Source organism: Vitis riparia, chromosome 12 (genome assembly GCF_004353265.1).
Source record: "Vitis riparia cultivar Riparia Gloire de Montpellier isolate 1030 chromosome 12, EGFV_Vit.rip_1.0, whole genome shotgun sequence".
Taxonomy (NCBI): domain Eukaryota; kingdom Viridiplantae; phylum Streptophyta; class Magnoliopsida; order Vitales; family Vitaceae; genus Vitis; species Vitis riparia.
Window position 1 is genome coordinate 8,075,727 of NC_048442.1, and position 25,963 is coordinate 8,101,689.

Consider the following 25,963-nt stretch of genomic DNA (forward strand, 5'->3'; position numbering starts at 1 on the left):
GTTGATCAAATTCATCATCTATTTTTTGAAGAGTTTTTTCTATGTCTAAATCTTAATTATTTCTTTTATTTTACAATCAAGAGATAAATGCCCTTTTTTTTAACCACACTTGAAGCATTTTATCTCTCTCAGCGAATACTCAAAGAAGACCATATAAAAACCTCTCTTTCTAGTTAAGTTGATTAGTATATGTCCTAGTACCTTGGATAGGTATACGTCTTTGTGCCATCTAAAATCTCCTAATCTATTACATCTTAAATTTGCGAGGATTTCAAAGGTTTTTTCTTGGAGAATAGTTGGTTCTCCTCGAAGATGTTTGGTTATTGCATATGCAAGGGTGGGTATCATATTTTGATTTCCATTTTCAACAATAGTATGAAAGACTAATCTCTTTTCTTCCTCAAATAAGACATTGTCCTACCATCCTTTTAGTTGACTTGTGAAGCCAACTACTAGATGTTTTGCTATTAAATGATTGTAATTTCCTTTTGACTTGTAAGCTATAGAGGCCATGATCATCTCTTAGAGTATGTTTAGTTTTTGGTGTTCATTGTCTCCATCTGTGTTCCATTCACTATTATAATTTGATTGGATCATTTGATTTCCTTCTTCATATTGAAGATCAAGAAGAATTAGCCTAGAATAATAATTTTTAGTCTTTGGTCTTGGATTATTTTAACAAGTAATCTTATTACTTTCAAGATTATCATCATCTTTGAATATATTCTTAATTTCTTTGAGGCTAATTTTTTTTTCATCTTCTATTACATTAATAGTTTTGATATTTGAAGAAGAAGGTTGTAAATCTAATCTCTTGTATAAAAAAAATATATGTTAATATTTTTCAATTCAAAAAGTGAAATAAATGATTCTACAATATTAATTAAAAAAAATGAGACCCATCAATTTTTTTTTTTTTCCATTTTTCAAATGGTTAGCTCTTTAGTCAAATACCCTTTAGACTTCTTTTATTTTATTTTTTATTTTTTATCTTTTAATTGATTTATTGAATATATATATATATATATATATATATATATATATATATATATATATATATATATATATATATATATATATATATATATATTCAATTGTTTTTATTTTATTTTTATTTAATATTTTTTGCACCATCATATTTCTTGAAGGGTAGTGATATCATAATAATTGCTTTATTTGTTTGGAAATCTTTTTAGAAAAAAAAATAATTTTCATTTAATTAATGAGAAAATTGAAGAAAGTAAATCATGTTTTAAAAATATTATTTTATTTTTGATATTTTTATTTAATTTCATAATGTCTAATGTGTTTATATGAATTTTCAATTTCTCAAAGGGGTTTTGGGACATATCCAAAAGACTCAAAATCCACCGGTAAAACCTACCCGGAGTTTTCAAAAACGTCCATTTATTTCATCAAATTTCTGATTTGAGCCCAGGGAAGGGAAATACATAAATAAAAAGCCCCCAACCCCTTGCAAGGGTTTAGCGAGGGAAGAGCAGATGGGCAGCGCCGCAGTGGACAAGACTGAAGAAGAGCTTCGCAAGGAGATCGAAGAGCTCCATCGCCAACAATGGGAGGTCCACATCCTTGTCTCTTCCTCTTCTATTCTCTCTCATCAATAACTCTCTCTATTCATGCGTATATCTTTGTGTACATATACAATTTGTAGATTACGGAGAGGCTTAGAGACCCAAGAGGGCTACGCCGTGGAGGCTTGGCGGCCGGTAGTCCTCGCAATTTCGGCGCCAACGGAGCTCGCAATCGGGGCTTCGTTCGACCAGTAATTCTTATCTCCTCCCAAAGTTCAAATCTTATATGTGTTTTTGGTTCAAATTTGAGTTTCTCAGGTTGGGTTTTTCTTTTTTTGGTTTCAGGCGGATAGGACTGACCCTGAGGATCAGCCGCCTCCTAAAAGGCGGCTATCGTCCGCGATTGTTAAGGTAAATTCTTCTTCTTTTCTTTCTTTTTTTTTTCTTTCTTTTTTTGGGGTTTCTGTTGGGAGAATTTGTTTGTTTGATGAGGAAATCGAGAGAAGGATGAGAAAATTGAATTCCAGATCTTGTCTTTCTGTATTTTTCACCTTTTTTTTTTTGTGGGTTTTCCACAATCTGAAAGGTTTAGTATCCTTGGAGCTGAATGATGGGAGCTGTATGTTTTCTCGGGTTCCAAACCTTGAAACAAGCATTTACCATCACTTTTCTCTGCAAACATCAGACAAAGATGAGAAAAGAAATAAAATTGTTGATTTCTGGCTCCGTTTGTCGCAATGGAGCAAAAGAGATTTTTCCCTTATGACTTCAATTTGCAATCCACCCATCATTACTCCAGAAAAATCTCTTCGCAACCAAAGTTATGTTTTTCTTCGGTTGGAGCCTTTATAAGTTATGTTCTGTAGATTTCCAAAATAAACAAGACTTCACTGGGCTGAATCATCGCCACTAGGTTTGATTGAGGAAACTTTTCTTACAATCATGGAAACATGATATATCTAGGATAAGATTCAGATTTTCAATTCCTTTATGTTTTGTTCCTTCTTAGCAACCAAACACCATTGATTTATTTTCTTTTCCCACCTATTCATAGAAGCCAACTAGAACTTACACTTTTCTTGATTTGGAAATGAAGGTGGAGGATGGCGAGATCACTGAGGATGTTGAAGCAGCAAAAGACATTGAGAAAGATAATTCAATTATGGAAGACCCTGCTGGAGACATTCCAACTGCTGTTAATCAGAGTGATAGAAAACCATCCAATTTTCGGCAAACTGGTTGGTCGAGGAAAGAAGGCAATCAAAGAGCAGCCAAGATGGTAAAACTGGAAGACTTGCCATCTTATTTATGTTTATTTATTACATATTTAATGCAGATTTTGGTTTGGGAATAGAAACCTAGTTTTTTTATTGCTCCTATTCTTCATTATTGTCTTTAGTACTATTACTTAAATTATTATTATTTCATTATGTTTTTAGGATTTTGAAGCTCCAGTGACAGAGCATGTTCCAAGGGTTTTGCCAAAGAACGACGACCCGAGCTTGGTTAATAGGAACAAAAGAATGTTGGGTCAACTTATAGGGACATTAGAGGTATGTATCTATAATTACTTTATCTGCTTTTGGTTAGTTGTCAAGTTAGGGATATTAATTTCTTAGTTCACCTCATTGTGGAACTAATATCTACTACCCTCATTAAATAAATTATTTTAAATTTTATGTTTATGCATTTTCTTATGTCATCATCTAAATCATTCATATCTATGAGTGGAGTTTTTTGTCTAGAAATTGGCATCATTATACCTAGGTTTGGCAGGAAGAAAGGCAGTTAAGTGCTATTTGATAATACCTATCATGAACAAACTAAAAGACAGTTTTAGGCTGGCATGTCCTGGCATCCAGAAGCTAAGATGCAAATGAGAATAGAATGAGCATGGCTGTTTGTTTCTCCTTTTAATAGTAGTTCTCCCGTTTTCGGTTAGAGATACCCTTATTGGATGGCGGGGCTTTATCTTGGGCAAGAAGCATAGAAAGGTGTGGAAGGCAGCCCCTTTGTGCCTTTTTTGGGTGGAAAGAAATAGGATTGCCTTTGATAATGAGGATTTTTCGATTCATAGGTTGAAGAATTCTTTTGTTTGTAATCTTTGGTTGTGGACTAAGTCGGTTGTAAATGAAGGTCCTCTTACTTTACTTAGTTTTTTTGATTGGCTAGGCGCTAGATGAGGGATGGTTTTGTATCTTCTCTTCTTTTGTTTGTGCCTTAAGGTGCCTTTTGTATACTCCCTGTATGCTTTTGGGTTTACCTCAAGGTGCCATTTTCTAATATATTTCTGCTTTGCCTATCAAAAAAAAAAAAATCTTTCCAAACTACTTTAGTAATTATTACTTATCATATTAGAGAGCCTACTAGTGTGAATATCGTCCAACAATCTATGCTGTTTGAGATGTCTTGACACAAGGTTTACTCTTTCTTGTTGCTTGTAGCAACAGCCTAATTAGGTTGATGCTATTAAATGCATGTTTTACTTCAAATTTAATCAGGTATCTATTCAAGATTCCCTGTGCCAATGAATGCTCTAAGAAAACTGAGTCTTTTAGCATTCATAGAATAAAGAAACTTCATAAACCAAGTTTCATAAGCCATGTTTAAGAGCAATAGATGTATTGATACAGTGAATGTAAAGCAAACACCTCATTTTGTCATTCCCATTTCTCAAAATCTAAATCATACTACAATACCAATTATAGTCCTCTATTTCAATTCAGAATGACAAAGTTTAAAAATCAATGGTTAAAATTTCATTTCAAAATTTGAATTGAACCAGTATACTAAAATCTCTAGCTGAAAACTTTTTGTCTATTTCAATTCAGATTGAAAGAGATTTAAAAATAATGGTTGAATTTTTCATTTGAAAATTCAAAGATTTTTATTTCAAATTTTGAATAGATCAGTAGGCTAAAATCTCTAGTTAAAAACCTTTTACTTCTTTCACACTCTATGTCAATCTCTTGACTCCAAATTTCTTAACCAGTGTAACAGCCTCTCCAACTTATTTTTGGAGATTATATGATGTTGCTGTGGTGCCACATACACAAATACACACATATGTGCACATACATGCTTGTGTGTGTGTAGACTGTACAACCTTTTGCCTCACATAAAAGCATTTGGCTCAATTTGCCTAGAATTTCACTATTTTTATAAATTTCTCATCTATCCATGGACCTAAACTAGCCATGAGGTTTGCGATCATGTGTGTGTGCGTGTATGAAGAATGGGCAACCTTTGGCCTCCCACATAAACTTTGTTTTTCATTTTTCCTGGAATGTCACTATTGTTATAATTTCTTTTTTTGATTGGCAAATGGATGAGCAGGATAATATTAGAAGTTGTGTAACCAAAAAAAGGGGTTGCAACCCAAGTACACAACTATTGCTTTGAATTTCTCATCAAATAGTGACTTGAAATAATGATGAAGTTTGTAATCTCTTTTTGTAATCTCATTTATTTTTCTACAAATTTTTGCCTCAAATATGAGCATTGGTTCAATTTTGCATGGAATTCCACTATTGCTTTTAATTTCTCATCCATCAATGACCCAAACTAGCCATGAAGTTTGCAATTAAGTTTGCTTTTCTCTGCATATGTATATATTGCTACGAATTAAAGTCATCAGCTTATCCCAAAAATGAAAATTTTCTTTAAACTCCCCAATTCTCTGAGGAGCCTCACCTTCTTTGGAATATTGCTAGCACTTATAGAAACCATACCATGTATATTCTGCTTAAGCACTTCTATTTGTTACCTCCAATACATTCTTTATAGCCTTTAAGTTGTGTTGAAACAATATCAAGAGTAGCCAAGCATATATGCGCAACATAGCTTTTAGTCATTGATGGCACCCCCAAGCATCCGTAACTAATCCATCTTATTCATTGCCAAAAACCAGGTTATGGGGTGGGGGTTTCCAATTTATGTTGAATCTTCATTCTTTTCTTTAAATAGATTGGAATGTCCTCTATCCACTTCTCTGTGATAAACCAAAGTCTTATATCCCCTAAATTTATCCACCACTATTTCCAATGGGAGGACACAGTTTCAAAAGATCCCACTGTTCCAAGATCCTATTGTTCCTTTGATGATCAACCATTGCCACAAAAGCAGATTTTCTGACTTACATAATTTTTTTTTTCCGACTTAATTACATAATCACCCTTGATCAAATTGAATTAGGATCAGGAGGGGGAAAGGGCTCTTTCTCCAAAAGAGGTGGAGGTATGAACATTAGTTGTACACGCCTTTAACCATTGGGCTGATTTGGAGGAAATTTGTTGGAAAGAAAAGTGTAGGAGTTATGTCTCAATAAGCAGATAGAAATATGAAGTTCTTTCATAGGTTTCAAGATCCTGTTGTTCCTTTTATGATCAACCAATGCCACAAAAGCAGATTTTCTGACTTAATTACATAATCACCCTTGATCAAATTGAATTGGGATCAGGAGGAAGGGGGAAAGTGGCTCTTTCTCCAAAAGAGATGGAGGTATGAACATTAGTTGTAGATGCCTTTAACCATTGGGCTGATTCGGAGGAATTTCTTAGAAACAAAAGTCTAGGAGTTATGTCTTAATAAGCAAATAGAAATATGTTCTTTCATAGGTTCCAAGATCCTATTGTTCCTTTTATGATTGACCATTGCCACAAAAGCATATTTTCTGACTTAATTACATCATCACCCTTGATCAAATTGAATTGGGATCAGGAGGGGGGAAGTGGCTCTTTCTCCAAAAGAGATGAGGTATGAACATTAGTTGTAGGTGCCTTTAACTATTGGGCTGATTTGGAGGAAATTTATTGGAAACAAAAGTCTAGGAGTTATGTCTCAATGAGCAGATAGAAATATGAAGTTCTTTCATAGGATAGTGAATGTTCATTGGAGAAGAAACCTTATGGAAAGATTGAAGGTGATGGTGTTTGACTCACTAAAAATGCAGATATCAAGGATGGTGTATTGAATTTCTTGAAACTCCTCTTTGACTCTGGTGATTGGAAGCCTTTTCTGGAGCAAATTGATTGATTCTTTGGGTTTGGAGGTGCCTTTTCCTAAATGGGAGATTTATGGAGCACAGGTTAGTTTGGATGCGGATAAAGTTCCTAGTCCTAATGAGAATTATTGTGATGCAGCTCATAGTTTTTGGGACCTATTATTCTTGCTCTTTATTGTGTTATAGGTCTTACCTTATATGTTGAAAGATGCCTTGCTCAGATGGCATGGGGTTTTTTAGGGGAAAAGCGCAAAAAAATTGGAGGTTGGCCCCATTATGTTTGTTCTAGATTATTTGGCAAAATAGAAACTGGAGACCTTTTGGAGGTGTAGAGAAGTCAATTCAGTTGTTAAAGGATTCTTTTATTTAAACCTTCTTTCATTGGTCTGGATTTTTTTGGGAGTGGAATGCTCATTCGTGTATGATTTGTTGGATTGGGTGGGGTCACAGTAGTGTGTTTCCTTTTTTTCATCCTTGCCCCTTTCTGACTTATGTATACTTCTTTTGTACTTGGGTTCTGGCCCCTTTTTATTGGCATTTTTAACGAATTGTTCTTTTTCCTATCCAAAAAAGGAAAAAATAAATAAATAAAATCACCCTTGTAGTTGTGAACCATCCCATCAATCTCAAAAGTCCATGGGAGAGCATGTCTATTAATTCTGCATCCCTTAAGATGCCCATAGATGTAATGAATAAACGGTTAAGCAAAAATTCTCAGTGGAGTTTTATCAAAGAATAAATTTTGAATGGTGGAAGAGATCTTCCACAACCAATGTATCATGTGTATCCAACCTTTATTCAGTAGCAACCATTGTACAAAAGAGTGCCTAGGCACTCTATATTTTTCCAGAACCAAATCATTCGACAGCATCTTACGCATGTGACATGGATAACTTCCCAAGCACTCTAAGTAGAAAAATCTCCTCCAGTGTGAGGATTCTAAGCAATATCTACTTTTAAATGTAACTAACATGTCACTAGAAAATTTTATATACAAGTAATAATGGCTTTAGCCCACAATTTTTGTATTTATTATTTCCTACATTTTAGAGGAATAATTGTTGAAAGTCAAAACTTTTCTGAAGTTCCATTCAAGAATATGTCCCAATTTTATTTCATTAACCGAAGTGTGTTTTTCATAAGCAAATTTTTCTTCAGATTCTTATTAATACGATATTTGTGTTCTTAACTCTATTGTTGCTTGTTCTTTGTACTTCATGTGAAACTTCTCCAGAAATTCAGAAAGGAAGACATGAAACTTTCAGGAACTGAGGCATTCATGCGTCGGTCAAATTCTTTACAGAGAGTAAGTACTTGTTGGACTTACCATGAAGCTTGTATCATTGTCTAACCACAAAGCTTGTATCATTGCATCTGATCTTTTCTAATTAAATTCAAGGAATCAGGATTTACAAGAATTGTTATAATCCATGTTGCCAAGCAAAGGGTAATAATATCATTTGCCAGTTAATTCAATATGCCTATGGTTTTAATTTTTGAAACTTAAAACATTAAAATGTTGGACTTGAAATTGGAAAGATTAGACATTAAATTTCATGAGTTTTAGACATTGAAAGCGAATTTATTTAGGGAGATTTGATCATAGCTCTTGTATTTCATGCCACAGATGTGGTAATAAAAAAGCATCTTCATGTGACATTTAAAGACCTTGATGTAATATTTTGAGTTTCATGATGAATTTATTTGGCAACTAATGTCTGACTTTTTTAGGCTGAGCAAAGAGCACGTGAAGAAAGTGAAAAGCTGAGGCAACAAGAGCGTGAACAAATTGCAGAAAATCGGAGACGAGATCTGGTTTGTGTTTATTTAATTATAGTGTGCAACTCTATGGTGAAGCTTTAAATTGAATCCCTTTTTTGTGTAGAAAATAGACAATGGCTTCTTAACTTGTTTCATCACTGCCTTTTTTCTATCAGACTCTCAGAGCTCGTGTTGCTGCCAAGGCAGAAGAAAAGAAGTTGGAATTGCTGTTTCTTCGGTGGAGTGAGCACCAAAAAAGGCTTTGCAATTATCTAAGGCACATTCTTTGACTATTTATTTCCTTGTTCTGGCATTTCATTTCTCCCATCAACCTTTTTGTCTTGTACCCTCTTTGATGGTTAAGCTGTGTTTATTTCTGCAATGGCTCTTAACATGTGCTTCTTTGCCTGTGTAGGTTATTTTTAATTTTGGTCCAAAAGTGTCCATATTCACAATTTTATTGAGACGAAGATAAGTTTCTGTTCATGTGCATAGTGTTGAAGCAACTGTGACCATTTCCTGCTTCTTTGCAGGATCTTAGGTAGAACAACAAAGTTTTTTCTTGATACTTCTTTACTTATCATTGATTGGTTGTGGATGTGTTTCTTCCAGGACCAAAGCAGAGCCTCCAATATATTACTCATTCAGCAAACCATTGGAAGAAGATGCAACTGTGGTTGAGCAGCAGAGGGAACAGGTGAGTTTGAGCCTCTTTTCCCACTAATTTGGGTCTTATTGTGAGGCACTTCTAGAAAGATGGGTAGACATTAAGGCTGGATTCCTCTCCTAATTCTGCTCAAGAGGCTGAATCCTGAGAAATTCCCGACTTACTAATGTATTAATAACATAAGTCATAATAAGAAAGGAAATTGGAGCAGAGAAATGACTGGTGCAGGAGTTGGTATTTCTGAAGTTGTATTATCACTTATAGATGGACTTGAATTTTATCTTTGTCAATTTATACTCACAAATTTGCATATCAGGTATTTCTAGAATGGAAGACTGCTCGGAGAGAGGAACTGTCTGAATATCAGAAACATATTGAGGAGCAATATATTGCCAATGTTGAAAAGGAGTTAGAGAGGTGGCAAAATATGAGGAAAGCAAGGAAAGCAAACAATGATATGCAGAATTTACAGGAAACAATGGACCAAGAATTGGAAACCCATAGGCTTGAGCATGGCCCAAAAACAAGAAAAATCCCTGGCGGAAACAACGAAGATGAGGAAGATGTGGAAGACATTAATGTTGGGGAGGACGACATGATGGACGATGTGCTTGATGTTGATGAAAACAACAGGAGGGTGGAAGAAACAACAAAACTCGAAGCAGGTAATGCCAGCCCACATCATGATACAGGTGATGAGTAGTGCTGGAAACCATCCCATTCAGCATTCTACCATGTTTCTTACTAGGTCTAGAATTGCCTCTTAACAGGCAATTTTTTCTTGTTCTATTTGGTTCATCTTTTATTGTTCTTTAGATGTTACATATGTTCATGGGTTTTTCTTTATGAACCTTTTTTCTTATTTGTATTGCTGATTTTACTATATTGCTGATGTTCTGTGGAGTATGTAGGAATGCTAAATTATGATCATCTTTTGCATATAAATTATGATCATCTTTTTACAGTAAGTTTTAGATTGTTGTCATGCCTTATGTTTTTGTAGCTGCTATTGAAAATCTGAATGCATTAGAAACATTGTGCAGTTCCTGGAATTTAAAGCTAAGAGAAATTAGAAGACAAAATAAACTGGTAGATGATAAAATTAGAACTTGTGCAATTCTCTCTTGTGTGGGAATCAATGGGTTCAGCTACCTTTTTATTTGTTTTGGTTGTGGAAGGGTCTTAGGGTTGTTTGGTAATTGTTTTTTCAAAAACAATTTTTGAGAAGAGTTTTTAAAAACTGTTTTCCAATGTTTGTAAAACAAAAACCTTTTTAACCTATTTTTAATATTTTTAAATATGTTTTAATTTTTTTTATATTTAGTATTTTATTTTTAATCATTTTATATATTTGTATAATTATTTTTTAAAATAAAAAATAAAAAAAATAATTAAAAGATGTTATTGAAAATACCTTATTTTTTTATCTTAAGAATAAAAAACAGTTTTTTTTTATTGTCAAACTGTTCTTGAGAATAGAAAACTATTTTCGAAAATAATTCTTAAATAAACATTGAGACTTTGTTTAGAAATTATTTTTTAAAATAGTTTTTAATAACAATTTTTAAAAATTATTTTATGATGTTTTATAGAACAAAAGTTTATTTGAAACCTAAAATGTTTTTAATTTGTTTTTAATATTTTTAAATATGTTTTAAAAATAATTTTTATATTCACAATTTTATTTTAAAGTATTATATATATGTTTTTATAATTATTTTTTAAAATAACTCATAAAAAACAAATAAAAATAACTAAAAAAATATTATCTAAAAACACTATGTTTTCTGTTTTCTAATAATAAAAAAATAATTTTTTGGTTACGAAACATGTTTTCTAATTTTTTTTTCTTGTTTTAGAAAACATAAATTTGTTCTTAAAAACAGTTCTCAAATATGGCTTGATTGGTTTGACAGAAAACTGTTTTTAAAAATAGTTCCCAAAGGGCTTGAAAACTGTTTTGGGTTTGGTTTCTTATAGATTTGTTAAAGTTGAAAGAAGAATTATTTTCCTCACTCTAAAGGCTGTTTCTTTCTCCTCCCTTGTCTGATGTTGTTCATGGGTTTTTGATTCGATTTGTTGTTTATTGTTTGGCTGCTAAGAAAATTGAAGAAACTAGGGGTAAAAAAAAAAAAAAAAGGATAGATGAAGTTTTGCATTTAAGATAAGAAATAAGTGAAACTTAGTTGAAGACAATGGTGAATGGGTAAGTTGCTCAATCTATCAAACTTCAATTGAGTTACAAAACTAAAAATTTAATAGGCTGAATGCTTGTATTATTTAGGGGGCACAATGGATTTGATTAGAAATAATAAAGCCAAAAAGATGTTTGTGTGAAAATCTTAGATGATTGATTGGTTGATATGAATGCCAATCTAAAATTTTCAATTTTTGTAAGACCACATGGAGCAAAAGTACACATCATAATTGATTCACATGCTATGACTTAAACTCACATCAAAATTGGTCAATGATAATTTTATATCTTTTCTCATATAATTTATTACATTTTTATGAATTTTCTAGCAAGGAAAACAAATTCCAAATTAAGGATGGCTTGATTCATTCAATATGTTAATGAATTTAGGTTTGTTTTTATATTTATATATATATTTATTATTTATTAAAATGGTGTAACTTTTTAATAACAAAATATAATTTTATTTTTTTAAATATTTGTATTTATATAAAAAAACTATTGATTTTTAATTTTAAACCTGCTTTTTTTTTTTTAATAAGACTTGAATTGAATTGAATTGATATGAATATGAATAGAATTCACTGATTCTTATACAAAATTAAAATAAAAAATTAATTTTAAAATAATTGAAATTTATTTATTCAAATGAATTTTTTATTTTGTAAAAAAGATGCTTTTAAAAACAATTTACAAAACATCATTATTTTTAGAAAATAATGGAAACAATTATTTTTTATTTTTAAATTTAAAAAAAAAAATTAAAACAAGTTTGCAAAAACATGATGAAACAATCTTATTTATTTTAAAGAATTTTTTACACATGCATTTAATTTTATAAAACATGGAAGAAATGACAAGAATAATGAGCACTTCTTTAAAATGGTATATGGGAAGTAATTAAGAGCTGTATATTGGTGGTTGCTTCTAAAATTTACAAATTTGGTGGAAGGACCATCTACACAATGAGACATTTATAAGTTTAGATGAAGATCCTTTATACAACAAACTAACACTCAACTACAATATCAACACATTTCTAGGTTACCATTTCCATCAATATATATATATATATATATAAAGAAATAATAAGAGTTTGTTTAATTGTGATTTTAGAAAGCGTTTTTAATTTAAAAAGTGTTTTTGAAAAAAATTATGTGTTTGGTGCGGGTCCTTGCATTCGTTTAGATGTGAGCTTCTCTCTCATCCATATATTAGACATGCAAAGTGTTGTTTGGGCATCGCCTATATTCATTATGCAAGTGATAAATATACTGAATCGTTATGTCAGAAGTAATCATGAGTATAAATGCTTGATTTCAAGCGCAAAAGTCGTTATTCTTAAAACCAATTATTGACATTTAAAGTATTAAAAAACACATTAAACTTTACAACTCTATAGTAATAAAAACTATCAAACATCACATTCAAGTATGGAAAAAACTCTATAAAAAAGTTATTGTCTGTCTCTTCTAAAAACTAATTTAAGTTTCAAAGGGGTGTGTCTAGAAAAACGATTTGAACATACCTTATCGTAGGTACATTAGTCGTTTGTTTAGAGGAAATTAGCTAGAAAAAGCATTGTTGGTTGTGTATCAATATTTGACAAATTTTAGAAAACATTTTTAAAATTTTAAAAAATGTGTTGAAAAATCATTTATAGTGCTTTTTAAAGAAATATTTAATAAATAATTCTCTTAAAAATATTTTTAAAGAAAATACTTTTATTAAAAATACTTATCGTAAAAATGGTGTACAACGTGTTATAAGAAGAATGAGAAAAAGGAAGAAAAATCATTATAGTCATTTCATAATATATTCCTCTCTTATTAGTGTTGTTTCAAATGTGTGTAAGATCAATGCCTTTAGGGATTGTTTGGCCGTAGTTGGAAGAAGTTCCCTATGTGTATGGAATCCCAATTATTAAAAATAATGGAGGAAAAGAATGAACGTTAAAAAGGTAAACACACAACATTTTTTCTACTTTTACTTTTCATTTTGCTTTTTCCCTTGTAAATATCCACATATTTTATGTATTTGTCAAGCAAACGCACACTCTCTCTTACTTCACTCTCTCAGCTTCCCTTGAAAAGCAAGAAAACAGAAGACACCAAGGAGAGAGGGGAAGAGAGAGAAGGAGAGGAGAAGATAGGAAGGCCAAGGAAGGAGCACGTTAGATAAAATATGACGTCCAGGGCTAACGTGAACGGAGAACACAACCTACGCCCTCCCCCAAACCACCACCACCACCCTCACAGTCACCACCAAAGCCACTACCAATCGCCGTCCTATTCGCCCTCCTCGGCATCCTTCAAAGGCTGTTGCTGTTGCCTCTTCCTCCTCTTCTCCTTCCTCGCTCTCCTCGTCCTGGCCGTCGTCCTCATCATCGTCCTCGCTGTTAAGCCCAAGAAGCCCCAATTTGATCTCCAGCAGGTGGGCGTGCAGTACATGGGCATCACCGCCAACCCCTCCTCCACCGTCGCCGGTAGCCCCCCCACCCCCACTTCCGCCTCCCTCTCCCTCAACATCAAGATGCTCTTCACTGCCGTCAATCCCAACAAGGTGGGAATTAAGTACGGCGAGTCCAGGTTTACGGTGATGTATCGAGGGATCCCACTCGGAAAAGGGGTGGTCCCGGGGTTCTACCAGCCGGCGCACAGCGTCCGTCAGGTGGAGACCACCGTGGCCGTCGACCGCGCCAACCTCCTCCAGGCCGACGCCGCAGACCTCATCAAAGACGCCTCCCTCAACGACCGCGTCGAGCTCAGGATTCTGGGCGAGGTCGGTGCCAAGATCCGAGTCTTAGACTTCACTTCTCCCGGTGTCCAGGTCAGCCATTTTCTCTGCTAGATTCTTCTTTTACAAGATTTTCTGTCTTAACTTTTCAGAATTTTGGCTTTTCCCCCCCGGCATTTTGTCACACGGAGAATTTCGGCTGTTTATCCGAAAAAGGCCGAAATTCTCTCACGCCGGCGGGGGTGGGAGAGGTGGCCGATGTGGACCGCTCCGCCTCTGAGAAACCCACTACCGTCTGTCCTTTTGTTTTTCCCCGCTCCTTTTCTGCTAAAATGCACCTCATAATTGCTGACTGTGCTAACGTGCACTGTCCGGATTAGGGTCATTTGAATGGGGGTAGTGGTCCCTTGTTAGTTGTTATTCTTGTTTTGTTTGTTTTTTCTCTCTTTTAATTTTAATTTACTGTGTGTGATATTCCTGAGTGAGTGTTGCTGACCCAAAATAATAATATTAATAAAAATAAATAAATAAATAAATAAATAAATAATTGGCTTTGGTAAGTAAATTTAGTGATAAGAACTTGGGGGTGTGCAACAAAGGTGGGAATAATTTGGCTTGGTCAAATTGGGAATCCACACAATGGAATGGCATTTATTTTCATAAATATGAGTGGAATTTTTTTGAGTGGTGTAGCTTTGGGTTTTTGTTTGGATATGCTTTGGTAGGATTACCCACTTTACAGATTTAAAGTGGAGGATAAAAGTCGGAAAATTCATACTTTATTTCACCATGTTCTTCCTTAAGGGCTAAGGATCTTCTCCCATTCACTCTTTTTCTATTCTTTGCACACACTTCCTTCTCTTCTTTTCTCTTGTCCTACATTTATTTATTTATTTTTTATTATTTATAAAATATTGCTATTCTTTTCTGGTAGAAAAAGTTGTTACTTTTATATTTGAGAGAAAGACCATACTACCCTCTTTTATAATTTTTGTATTTTATTTTATTTTAAAAAATGTGCTTACATCTATGTAATAATCATTAGCCACTTCCCACCATGTGTTGATTAGATTTTTAAGAGTAATATTTCATAAGAATATTCAAGGATTCTTTTATGACCAAACCTATCAAGTCTTTAGGACTCTCATGGGACTCAAACCTCGAGCCTTTCATAGCCAAACCTTTAAAACTTTTCATGGGGATTTAAATCTCGAGGTGCCGATCATCCTACAACAATTAAGACTCGAACCTAAGATTTTGTCACTTATTGGGATTACACTTTGTAGTGTTTGTCCTTACCAATCGAGCTACTTGGTGGGTTTCCATTTCTCATAAATATTCTTGATGTTTTAGTAAAAAGATTTAAATGAAGGTTTTTTTGCTTAAAAAAATTATATTTTATATTAAAAAAATGAGGTTTATTTTGACCTTTTGATCAAAATATACTAATTTTTAATTTAAAAAGAATTGGAGGGCTTTTTCTTCAAAGAATCCACTTAATTGGGGATTGGGTTTGATCACTTTTTTCTCGTGGGCTTTTGAATTCCAATACCCAGTGGGGGAAGTGTGAATTTCAATGGGGTGTGGCCCAGTGAACTGTGTGTGAAATTAGGACCAAATATCAAAGGAATTGGACTTTTCTCATTGTTATTGCTGGCAATGGCAGCAATGGCCATGGCTGAGGCCCCCCTCTTTTCAATTTCTTTATGGCTCATCTTTTCATGTCTAGAAAACCATAAAAGGTATAATTACAAAATCATCTTCTCCTTTTTTCTGTACCTCACTATGACTTCAAATTTTTGGTATAGTCATGTACTTCTCTGCACTTAAGTACACAGAAAAATGGTTTTCTTTTCTGCTTGCTTCAAAGCAATTTAGGGTTTTTTCTTTCTGGGTACTCAAAATTGGAATTATTTTTTCAAAAAAAATAAAAAATTAGAGTTTGCTATAAATGGGTCTGTATTTATATTTATTCATGGAGAAGTGTAGTTGAAATGAGTGATTTTGAGAATGTATGGTGGTGGTGGCAGGTGTCTGTAGACTGTGCAATAGTGATAAGTCCAAGGAAGCAGTCTCTAACATACAAGCAGTGCGGATTTGATGGACTGAGCGTTTGAGCACAGCATGAAGCTGAAGTTTCTGCCTTCCAATCATTTTTCTCTCTATCCAAACAGACAGATGAGAGAAGAAAAAATGGGCAAAGAGGATCTGATGTGAGCTACCATATTAAGGAAAGGAAAGGAAAGGAAAGGAAAGGATAGGAAAAAGCCGGTAGGTGGGGGAAAAAGCCCTCTTGAGTAGCATTTGTGAAAAGTAAAAGAGAAAATTGGAAAGGGGAGAAATGGGGGTCTATATATAGGAATTTGACTTTCCACGATTTTGGAAATTTTCTATTGGTTGTAAGTTCTAACCAGCTGTAAAGTGTGAGAGCCATGTATGTTATTATTATCATAAGCCCCATTAACTAATCTCTTTGGGAAGATAAAAAGATTAGGATGTGGTGTACATGTTCGTCTCACCATTATTTCTTCTTCCTTAATGTCATGCTCATGCTTCAAACAATACATTGTGCCATCTTTAGAATCAATGATCTTCCTGGCATTTTTTTTAATTTTTTTTTTAATTTTTATTTTTGTTGAAGCAACTAACCACTGATTTCTTTTTGGGATTTTGTATTATTCACCTAATTTAATAGCTTCTTATATCATTTAAAGCTATATTTGGTTCCCATAAAATTTTTGGGAAAATGCAAGGGAAAAAAATACAAAGGAAAAATAGAAGGAAAATAAAAAATAGATTAAAAGTTGATAAATTATTTTTTTGTTACTTCAAACTCATTTTATTTATTTTAACTCATCAATATAAAGATTAAATAATTTAAAAATATATAAATTTTTAATTAGTTTTAATTATATTTGATTTTTTTTTTTTATGTTTTTCATAGGACAACTAAATATGAAAAAATTATTTTCTTTTGTATTTTTTTTTCCTTAATATTTTTCGGGAACTAAACATAACCTTAAGGATTATTGGAATATAGTAGTTGGAATATGGAGAGGAGAAGCATGGACAAAATCTTGGACATACCCTCTACAACAAACACATGGTTCATCTCATCTAAGGAGTAGGTTTCATGAAGGTATTGCTTGGATGGACCTATTGATACCATCATATCAAATAGATTCTTCGATACCCTGAAATTATAAGTTTATAATAAAATTAACTAGATGTTTGATAAATTAACTTAATAACTTAAAGTGACTTAATAATTTAATTTAAGTCACTAAATAAATTAAATATGTTTGACAAAATAATTGAATGGTATGATTTAAAGTAAAACACAATTTTAAGTAATAAGTAAAAACAATTAACTTATTCTTAAATTCACATCTTTATTTTACATTTGTTATTCTTGTTTGACTTAATTGCATTCATAATTTCTTTTGCTACTGTACAACCTCTATTGTTACTCAACCCCCTTTACCTTAATTATAATTTATGAAGATAAATATGTTAATTTGATGATTTGAAATATAATTTAAGTTAATTTTATCAAACAATCTTAATATTTAAATAATAAGTTTTAAGTTCGTAATTTAAGTATAATTTAACTTAAAATTAACTTAATTTATTAAATAATAAGTATTAAATTTTATTAAATACCTCTTAAGAATGTTACATAAAACTTAATACTTATATTATTCATATTATTTTTTTAAAAAAGGTTTTCTAAAAATTTCATTAAAAAGGTTATGTCCCCCAATTTTATCCAAGGGGTAAAATTTTTTTATTAAAAATCTTCAAAAATACCCCAAGGCCTAATAATAGAATTTTTGATAATAACTAAAGTATCCAAATCTCTTTTTGTTTGAAGCTACAAGAATATGCATATAAGAATGTTGTAAAATAGTTGATATTAAAATTAGATAAATAAACTATGCAATGAAACATCTTATAATTTTTTAAAATAATATCCATTAAATAAGAGCAGAATTCCAACAAAACCATAATCTTCTTGAAAATCCTATTGGATTAATGAAGTTATGACAATCAAATTGAAGTTTATGCAAAATATCTAATGTTTTATTGGCATTAACTTTAGTTTAAGATAAAAACAAAATATTACGAGGTAGATTTTTTGATAGCTTCTTAACTTGAGATACAAAACTAGGGCAACCAACCTCTCTAACATTCCATGTCACGACCTTCATGCGTAAGATTGGATGGTTGAAGGGGTTTTTATTGCCTTTTTTCTTTCTTGTTCTTGCTCTTTGTTTCTTTTTGTTATTTTTTATTTGTTATTTTTTATTTTATTTTAATTATTTTAATTTTTTAATTTTTTATTCTTTCCATCTCTTTTTTGGGAAGAGTTTAAGCCATCAACTTATCTTGTTTTTCCTAAAATAGGGTCCACTACCATCAATTTCCATCTTGATTACATTATTAGTAGCTTGAAAGCCTTCTACATACGTCTTTTTTTCCTTTTTGGTAGCTTCCTTACCCTCCCCACCATGCAAATATAAAGCCATAGGAGAATCATAAGGTAAAGATCTATATATGAAAATAAGGCTGGAAATAAGCACTACTTCTTCATTGGTTGGACTAAGTTTGCTAGGAATTTTCTCACCTTGTTTTTCCCACTATTGAACCTCATTATTCAAATTGTTATCATTTACCACACCATCTTTGGGGTTGCCACTAGAAATGATGGTCACTAATACCTCAACATATGAAGCATTACTTGCACCTAAGTGATCACCTTTATTTCCCTTGGCAAGAGTTTTGTCTCAATTTGGAATGACCTTTACCAAGGTTAAAACTAGTCTTTGAACTCAATTTTAGGACTTTCATCAAGCTTGTCACCAACAAGACTCTAACTAAAGCATTTCTTTAGGACTCCCTCATAATCAATTCTAGTTGATTTAATCTTGCCTTTCCTATGGCACTTAAATTCATATTTAAGTGGCTAACTCAAATCCATCTTTAGCACACCCTTAGAAACAAGTCTTTGACAATCTCATCTTTCCTTTAATCAACTTTTAAAACCACTCCAATTTGAGATATGATTTTTATTTTTACTATATTGACCCCCGTAATTCAATAGGAAGACTAATCACCAGGATCCAATGAGTGGTTGACTTAAGGTCTCACTAAATTAAATTCCTCCATTTTTGAAGAATAATAACTTGATTTTTGGAAAAAAAAAGTCTTTTTTTGCACACCTTAAAGCAATCCTTAAAAATAGAAAATTCATTGAAGAAGAAACCATTTCCTAGATCCATGAAAAAAAAGACTCGTGTGAAGTTTCCACTCTATTTTCATTTTGGAAGAAATGGATTTCAAAGGGGCTAACTCTTCCAAGACTTTCCCTATGAGGTAAAGCTTGGAGAGGCTCTCATAATAGGTCAAGTCTTCTTCATCCATTAAAAATAAGTTCTCTAGACTAGAGTATGAGGTAGGTCTAAGAATAGAAACACAAGGCATAGAATGGGCTCTAAGTTATGGGTAAGAGTAGCTTTGTAATCTATTTTATGGAAGCAGAAACCACTAGAATAAGGAGAGACCAACAAGGAAAAGCCCCAAAGTTTGGAATGAGTAAAGAACATAAGAGAGAGTTTGCCTTTTATAACCACCAAACAAAAGGATAGCCAACTGTGGAGGTTTAAGTAGCTTTTTGTTATCTTAATCCACTACTTCACTTGACAAAGAAAGAAAGAACATGCATAGTAAAAAATAAAAGCTAAAGTGTATTAAATTCTGTAGGGGAAATTACCTATTTCTTGTAAAAGTGGATCCAATCCCAAACCCACTAAAAAAGGAATAGATCTACTAAGCTTATAAAAGTAAGGTCCACCCATATGATACCCCATCTTCAAAAAAGACCCAAAGCCAAAGGTCCAAATCATCATTAAAGCCACAAATCCAACCCAAAAGGAAGCACACAAGCAAACAATCCCACCTCAAAGTCAACATTCTTAACCTAATTCCCATACCCTCCCAATCTCTTAGTCTTAACCCTCGAACTCATTATGCAAAACATGCACATGAAATTTTTTTGAATTAGATTTCTAGGAGACTTACTTGGAATTATGAAATATCCATTCCAATCTCAGATTTGAATATTTCAAAGACCCAAACTTCTAATCGTCCAAGTGGTTGAAGGTTGAATATCACTCCGACTTCTTCTCTTTTCATTCCATCTCCATAAGAATAAAACTAGCATCTATAGCCAAATATGCACACATAGAAGAAAGTATGAGAAATTAATCCTAATTTTTTTTAGAATCTACGGGTCTTAGTTCCACATGGGCACTAAAAACCTCAAACATGAAACAAATAGCCTAATGATTGTCCAATTGCAAATAAAAAAAAATAAAAATCTTTATGTAAAATAGGTAAGGAACCTAATTTTCAATGGAAACCCCATTTTCAATATAAACCTCCTTTTCAATAGATCCAACCGTAGATAAAGTGAGCCAAAACAATAAACTTGAGGATCTCGTTTCCTTTGAAACTATCGAGATGACCAAGTATTTATTGAGAAATCATGAACATCACCCTTTGAATCAACGTGGATAGTACTACTATTGGTATCAAAGTCACCATTGTAGTCGAGCTTGTCATCCTCCCTCCCTCCCTCCCTCCCTCCCCCATTCATTTTCCCTCTCTAAGTTTAGTGATTAGGATAACTTTTTAAATTGGCTAAAGGCTTGTTCAATTCTTTACCATCTTAGCCTAATCATACATGCATACAGGTTTGCCATAAATGAAGACTTTTGTTTAAAATTTATATTTCTTATAATCATAGAAAGTTCTACAGAAAGGAAAATAAAATTGAGGAATTTCAATTTTTTTTTTATATTTAATATAGGGCAGACATATATATATATAAAGAAACCCGAGTGACTTTGTCTCTATTTGGTTTGACTTTTGAGCAGTTAAAAAGCTATTTTTTAAGTTTAATAAGAGTTTTTATAATTATTTAACTAATTTTATTCGAAGAGTTTGTGATTTAAAAAAAAATTAATATGAAAATTAAGAAAATATTGCTTTTTATAGAAACTTTATTTTGACCATATAAAAAGTTTTTTCATATTTAATGAAAATTTTATAATACATATTGTAGTTTAAAAATGGTGGATTTGACTTTATTTTCGATTAAAACAGAAAATAAGAGGTTATCCAAACAAGGCCTTCGTGTTCTTCTAAATTAAGCAGCTTTAAGTAATTTGATACACTAGCCTAGTGAATTGCGCCAGTGGGCCAGCACCCAACACAGATACTGGGTAAGATGACTCAAGAGGCATAGCTCAAAATTTGTCAGGACACTGGACTTGGCCCTTAAATGGAGAAGCCCAAATGGCCCAGACCATCTTTGAGAACTCTGATACAGCCACTACTTGTACTCCAGATGGGCCAAATGGGCCCAAAGCTGTTACCAAAGACCCAAAATTGAACCCTAGCCCATATAAGAAGGGCCGTGTATGGTATTTACAGGCATGGATTCAAATGAAATGATTCTGTTTTCCAAATGCTAACAGGAAGCATCTGGACACTTAATTGCAAAAGAAACCAGTAAAACTACTCATTTTCAAATCCATGTGCTTAAAATGAAATGGAATGCTTTCATTTTCATGGAATGTGTGGACTAAAGTTAGGTTTGGTTGACAGAATATGATATATCAGGATTTGTATATCTTAAGATATCATATTATATTGAATAGGATATATTTTATAGATATAATATTTTAAAATAATATATTTGATATGTTATATTATATTTTATTTATATTTAGTTTATGAAATTAATAAAAAATAATATAAAATATATATTAACTTTTTTTTTTTTTTACGTTTAAAATTAAAATTATGTCACATTTAAATATTTCTATTTTAAAAAATGGAATTTCATTTATGTTTAACAATATTTATGATTAAAATATTTAAACTTTACAAATATTTTTTTATATTTTATATTATTTAATATATAAAAATAATTTATATATATATATATATATATATATATATATATCATATATTAATATTATTTTATAAATATATTTTTTATTTTCTTTTTTAATCAAAAATTTATTTTATATTAATTTTTTTATTTTATAAAATGAATATGTTAAAAATAAAAAATTAATAAAAAAAATAAAATTTTGATGTATGAATATATCTCATATCTTTCCATGGGATTAACATATCCCATATGAAAGGGATAAAAAATAAAGGGTGGATAATATATCCCATCACTTATCATATCTTATGCTTGGTTAAACATATAATAAAATAAGTGATATGATAACTTATCCTACCCAGTCACTAACTAAACATAGGATGGATAAGATATAATATATCTTATCCCATGTCCAATCAAACTTAGGTGGTGTTTATTTTTTTGGTTTTTTGCTGAAAATAATTTATTTTCAGAATTTAGGTTGTTTGTTTTTCTACTTTTTTATGACTTATTATAAACTTTTTATTAAATAGAAAAAATCAAAATATGTAACTTTTTTTAAATAGAAAAAATAACATATTAGTTTTTCTATACTTTTTAATACTTAATAGAAATAAAATATTACAAAAACAAACAACCTAATATTTAACACTATTAAGAATTAAGATTCTATTTAGAATTAAGTAAAAACACAAACACCACCTTGACCTAAAAACTATTATACTTGGTCAAAATTGATTGTATTTATGCTATCAACTGCAATTTAGTTCAACACACAACCTAGATATTTAGTAAAGTCATGTTCTTTCAGGGATGAGAATGTGCTCAAACCTGCAAATCCCACTGTGGGATACCTTAATGTAGGAAATATTCTTTCTATTAACTCCTTGCTAAGGATGAATCTATCTCAATTCTTCATCCTGATATTTGATAGTGCAGATGGATATCATGTGTCAAGCTCTCACCCCAGTACAGAATGAAACGCTATGGTATCGACATTTGGAATGATCCATTATACAGACAGTTCAACTTAATGTAGGCATATGGTGTCACATTCTTGGCCTCAAATAATGAAGTTATGTTAGCTAGGAAGAATAAACCCTACTTCCTGGAAGTGGGCATTCGGGGATCACCCTAAAGTTCAATACTGAAGATATGGTAGCTAGGTTCTAGTTTTGAGCACATATAGTTGAGGGAAGGTGCTGTATGAGTTCTGGTGATATGACTGCCACCTTCATATGTAACAAGTGGAGGTGGGTGAGGATGAGCTCTCACTTGCTTTCTTCTTCCGGAAGTCTTCATCAGGGATGAGTTTATTCCATCACCATGTAGTAAGCATCCAAAGTGAATAGCATGCGCCACTTTTTGAGTAGTCATTGAGTGGCCTTAAGTACCGCTGTTCTATACGGCATTAATCATCTCATTCACATGCTCTCATCACCAAATGATCATCAACTAAGTCTCTTGCCGACAGTCTTACTCAATTTTGTTTTATTCTATAAGCAAGTACTTATTCAAATGTTGTTTCCTTTGAATGGGTCATGATACTAATGTAATTTTTATTCGTTAAAAATAAGGATATTTTGTTACACGGATAGGATCTTTAGGGTTCACAAACATGGGAGATCCTAGTGGTCTTAATTTGTGTTTGAAGATTAATCAGTCTTTTCCATAAGCATATATAGCACATTGTTTTCTTTTTCTGGACACCCTTCAAACCATTAATGCAGAGGACACAGTTTTGGTAGATTCATAATTTGTTCAAACCTCTTCTTTCCCTCAAGAACACCATCATTACCGACATCCTATACCTCCCTGAGGATGATTAATTTAACCTTTTGTTTTAATAAATGATTAAAAATGGATCTGGTGTTGGGAAAGTGTAGTGTAGTCCTCCTTTTGCTAGTGCTCCACTACAGGCTCACCAAAATTCCACACACCAAATGCATTTTTTCCACCGATTTCATCTGTAGTCCACTTTCATGGTCTGTCTCCCTTTTTTGAATTTGGAAAGTTGGTGAAAGCCGATGTCTGAGGATCAAAGGCACCATGTCATAAAGGTAGTGTAAGGCACCACACAAAGAAAAAAAAAATCAGGAAATGGTTACAGCCACACCCATTATATTCAATCGTGGTTGGGATCACAAGAATTTGAGACTCAAGTTTCATAATTCTATGGTCAGTCATTTTCCAATAGACCGATTAAAGCGCCCAATAATGCGTTCCCTCAATGAACCATCCAAACAACACCAATAGAGTCCTTTTCATGGTTCTACTTTCCATTGAATCTGCCAATGGCGCATGTTAGTATTGGGGGAAGAAGAATATTATTTGAGTTGTGATGTAAAGGAAAGAAAGTCTAAAAGGCCAAGCTGAAATGAGAAGAGTTTGAGCCATGCAAGTATTGATTTGTGGCCAAATGCATACAATTGTTTTGCTTTCTTCCATAATATAATACAGTGCAGTTGACTTCCGTTTGTGGCGTTAGGCCTTCCATCATCATTCTCTATAGCTATCGTGTGGGTGGGGTGCACCATAAAAGCAGGTCTCATGGCATACATTCCCTTCAAGTGTAAGAATAAAAGCAGACATCCCCCAACCCCTCCACGCCCAAAACCACAGCTCACAATATTCCAAAAACAGTGATAATAAAGGAGATAAATTATCATGGCTCTTCAGATCAAGGCTTCTCTTCTTCTAGTCCTTCTCTTGATTCCCTTATCTTCAGGTGAGTAAGATTTTGATTTCACCTAAACCGAAAAGGGTTCGATTAGCTTACAAAGTTAATGACAACTACTCCCATTTTCAGGTGTTGTCACAGAAGGTTTCAAGGATGGGATGAACATTATCAACTCACTTGTCAAGGTATAGACTTCATTAACTATGTTGACTATGGATATTTTCGTCTTTCCTTTTGCATTAATAACCATTATCGTATGTGTTTTTTACAGAATGGAATTGCCATGAATTCAAGGAAGCTTTTGAGGCATGATCTTTCGGACTATGACTATGCAGGAGCCAACCCCAAGCATGATCCCTGCAAGAAGGGGAGATCAAACTGCCCGAGGAACCCTTGACTCTATTTATCCTGCCTCAAGGCCCAAATTAATTAAATAATATAGGCTACTCTTTCTCTATATATCGAAAGATTTTGATCATGTATGATGAATCATGTTATAGCATTATATACGTGTTTCTGTGATGTTAATATTGTAGAAGCATACCCTTATGAAGTTGGCGGGTAGGGAAAGGCCAAGAGAGATCATTCTGCATTGTTGTATTTGGGTTCATGTAGAACACCTATGGCTATTGCTATGAGAATGAATATATAGTTTTTCTATCTTATGAGAAATGTAGCTCAATGTGAAACTAGAATAACAGCAAAAATAAATGGATCTAATGCTTAAACATAGAATCTCACGATGTAATATTCCACATTGGATAAAAGAAAATTTATAATTTTATATGTATATGCTCCTCTTAATCACACACACGCACACACACACACGCACACACACACACATAATGCTTAAACATAGAATCTCACGATGTAATATTCCACATTGAATAAAAGAAAATTCCTCTTGCGCACGTGCGCGCGCGCGCGCGCACACACACACACATATATATATATATATATATATATATATATATATATGTTTTAAAACAGTGAAAGTTCATTAAAATAAGGAACAATATTTACATAGTTGAGTGTGGGTCTTTATAAAATGATATTAGAGTCAATTTTTGATCTTGATATCGAAGTTTGTTTGGCTTTAGAAAAGATGTTTGTTTATTTAACCCCACAGTTATTTGGGATACAATTAGGGATGATAATGAGGTGGGTTTTTTTGGATACCCGCCTTGCCCCGCTCCTAATGGGACGGATTTCAATTTTAATAAATGGGTTTGGGTCGGGTTTGAGATTTTTTTAAAACCCGGGGCAGGTTCGAGTATTGCCTTGTCCCATCTTGTCCCGCTCCGATTATATGTAAAGTTAATTTTTAAATTAAATTAATTTAATTTTTATTTTACTGTTTTTAAATATAGATACTAATAAAATATTTTTAATAAAATAAGTTATAAAAATATAAAAATTTAATTATTT

The 25,963-nt window shown here is 32.5% G+C and overlaps 3 protein-coding genes across 3 annotated transcripts; all 3 read left to right on the top strand.

The window, feature by feature from the left end:
• The first annotated feature begins 1,470 nt into the window (after positions 1–1,470).
• Positions 1,471–9,930, top strand: LOC117926993 (pinin). The gene is made up of 10 exons (XM_034846344.1): positions 1,471–1,580; positions 1,673–1,783; positions 1,878–1,943; positions 2,629–2,811; positions 2,972–3,085; positions 7,769–7,840; positions 8,266–8,349; positions 8,472–8,572; positions 8,908–8,992; positions 9,279–9,930. Exons 1-10 carry the CDS (start codon positions 1,503–1,505, stop codon positions 9,663–9,665), a joined length of 1,281 nt encoding a protein of 426 aa, XP_034702235.1. The 5' UTR covers positions 1,471–1,502; the 3' UTR covers positions 9,666–9,930.
• A 3,273-nt stretch (positions 9,931–13,203) lies between these two features.
• LOC117927300 (NDR1/HIN1-like protein 13) lies at positions 13,204–16,506 on the top strand. Its single transcript, XM_034846775.1, has 2 exons — positions 13,204–13,988; positions 15,926–16,506. Exons 1-2 carry the CDS (start codon positions 13,344–13,346, stop codon positions 16,010–16,012), a joined length of 732 nt encoding a protein of 243 aa, XP_034702666.1. The 5' UTR covers positions 13,204–13,343; the 3' UTR covers positions 16,013–16,506.
• A 7,930-nt stretch (positions 16,507–24,436) lies between these two features.
• LOC117927111 lies at positions 24,437–25,207 on the top strand. The gene is made up of 3 exons (XM_034846519.1): positions 24,437–24,583; positions 24,665–24,720; positions 24,807–25,207. The coding sequence occupies exons 1-3, from the start codon at positions 24,523–24,525 to the stop codon at positions 24,930–24,932; spliced, it is 243 nt and encodes an 80-aa protein (XP_034702410.1). The 5' UTR covers positions 24,437–24,522; the 3' UTR covers positions 24,933–25,207.
• Positions 25,208–25,963: the final 756 nt, after the last annotated feature.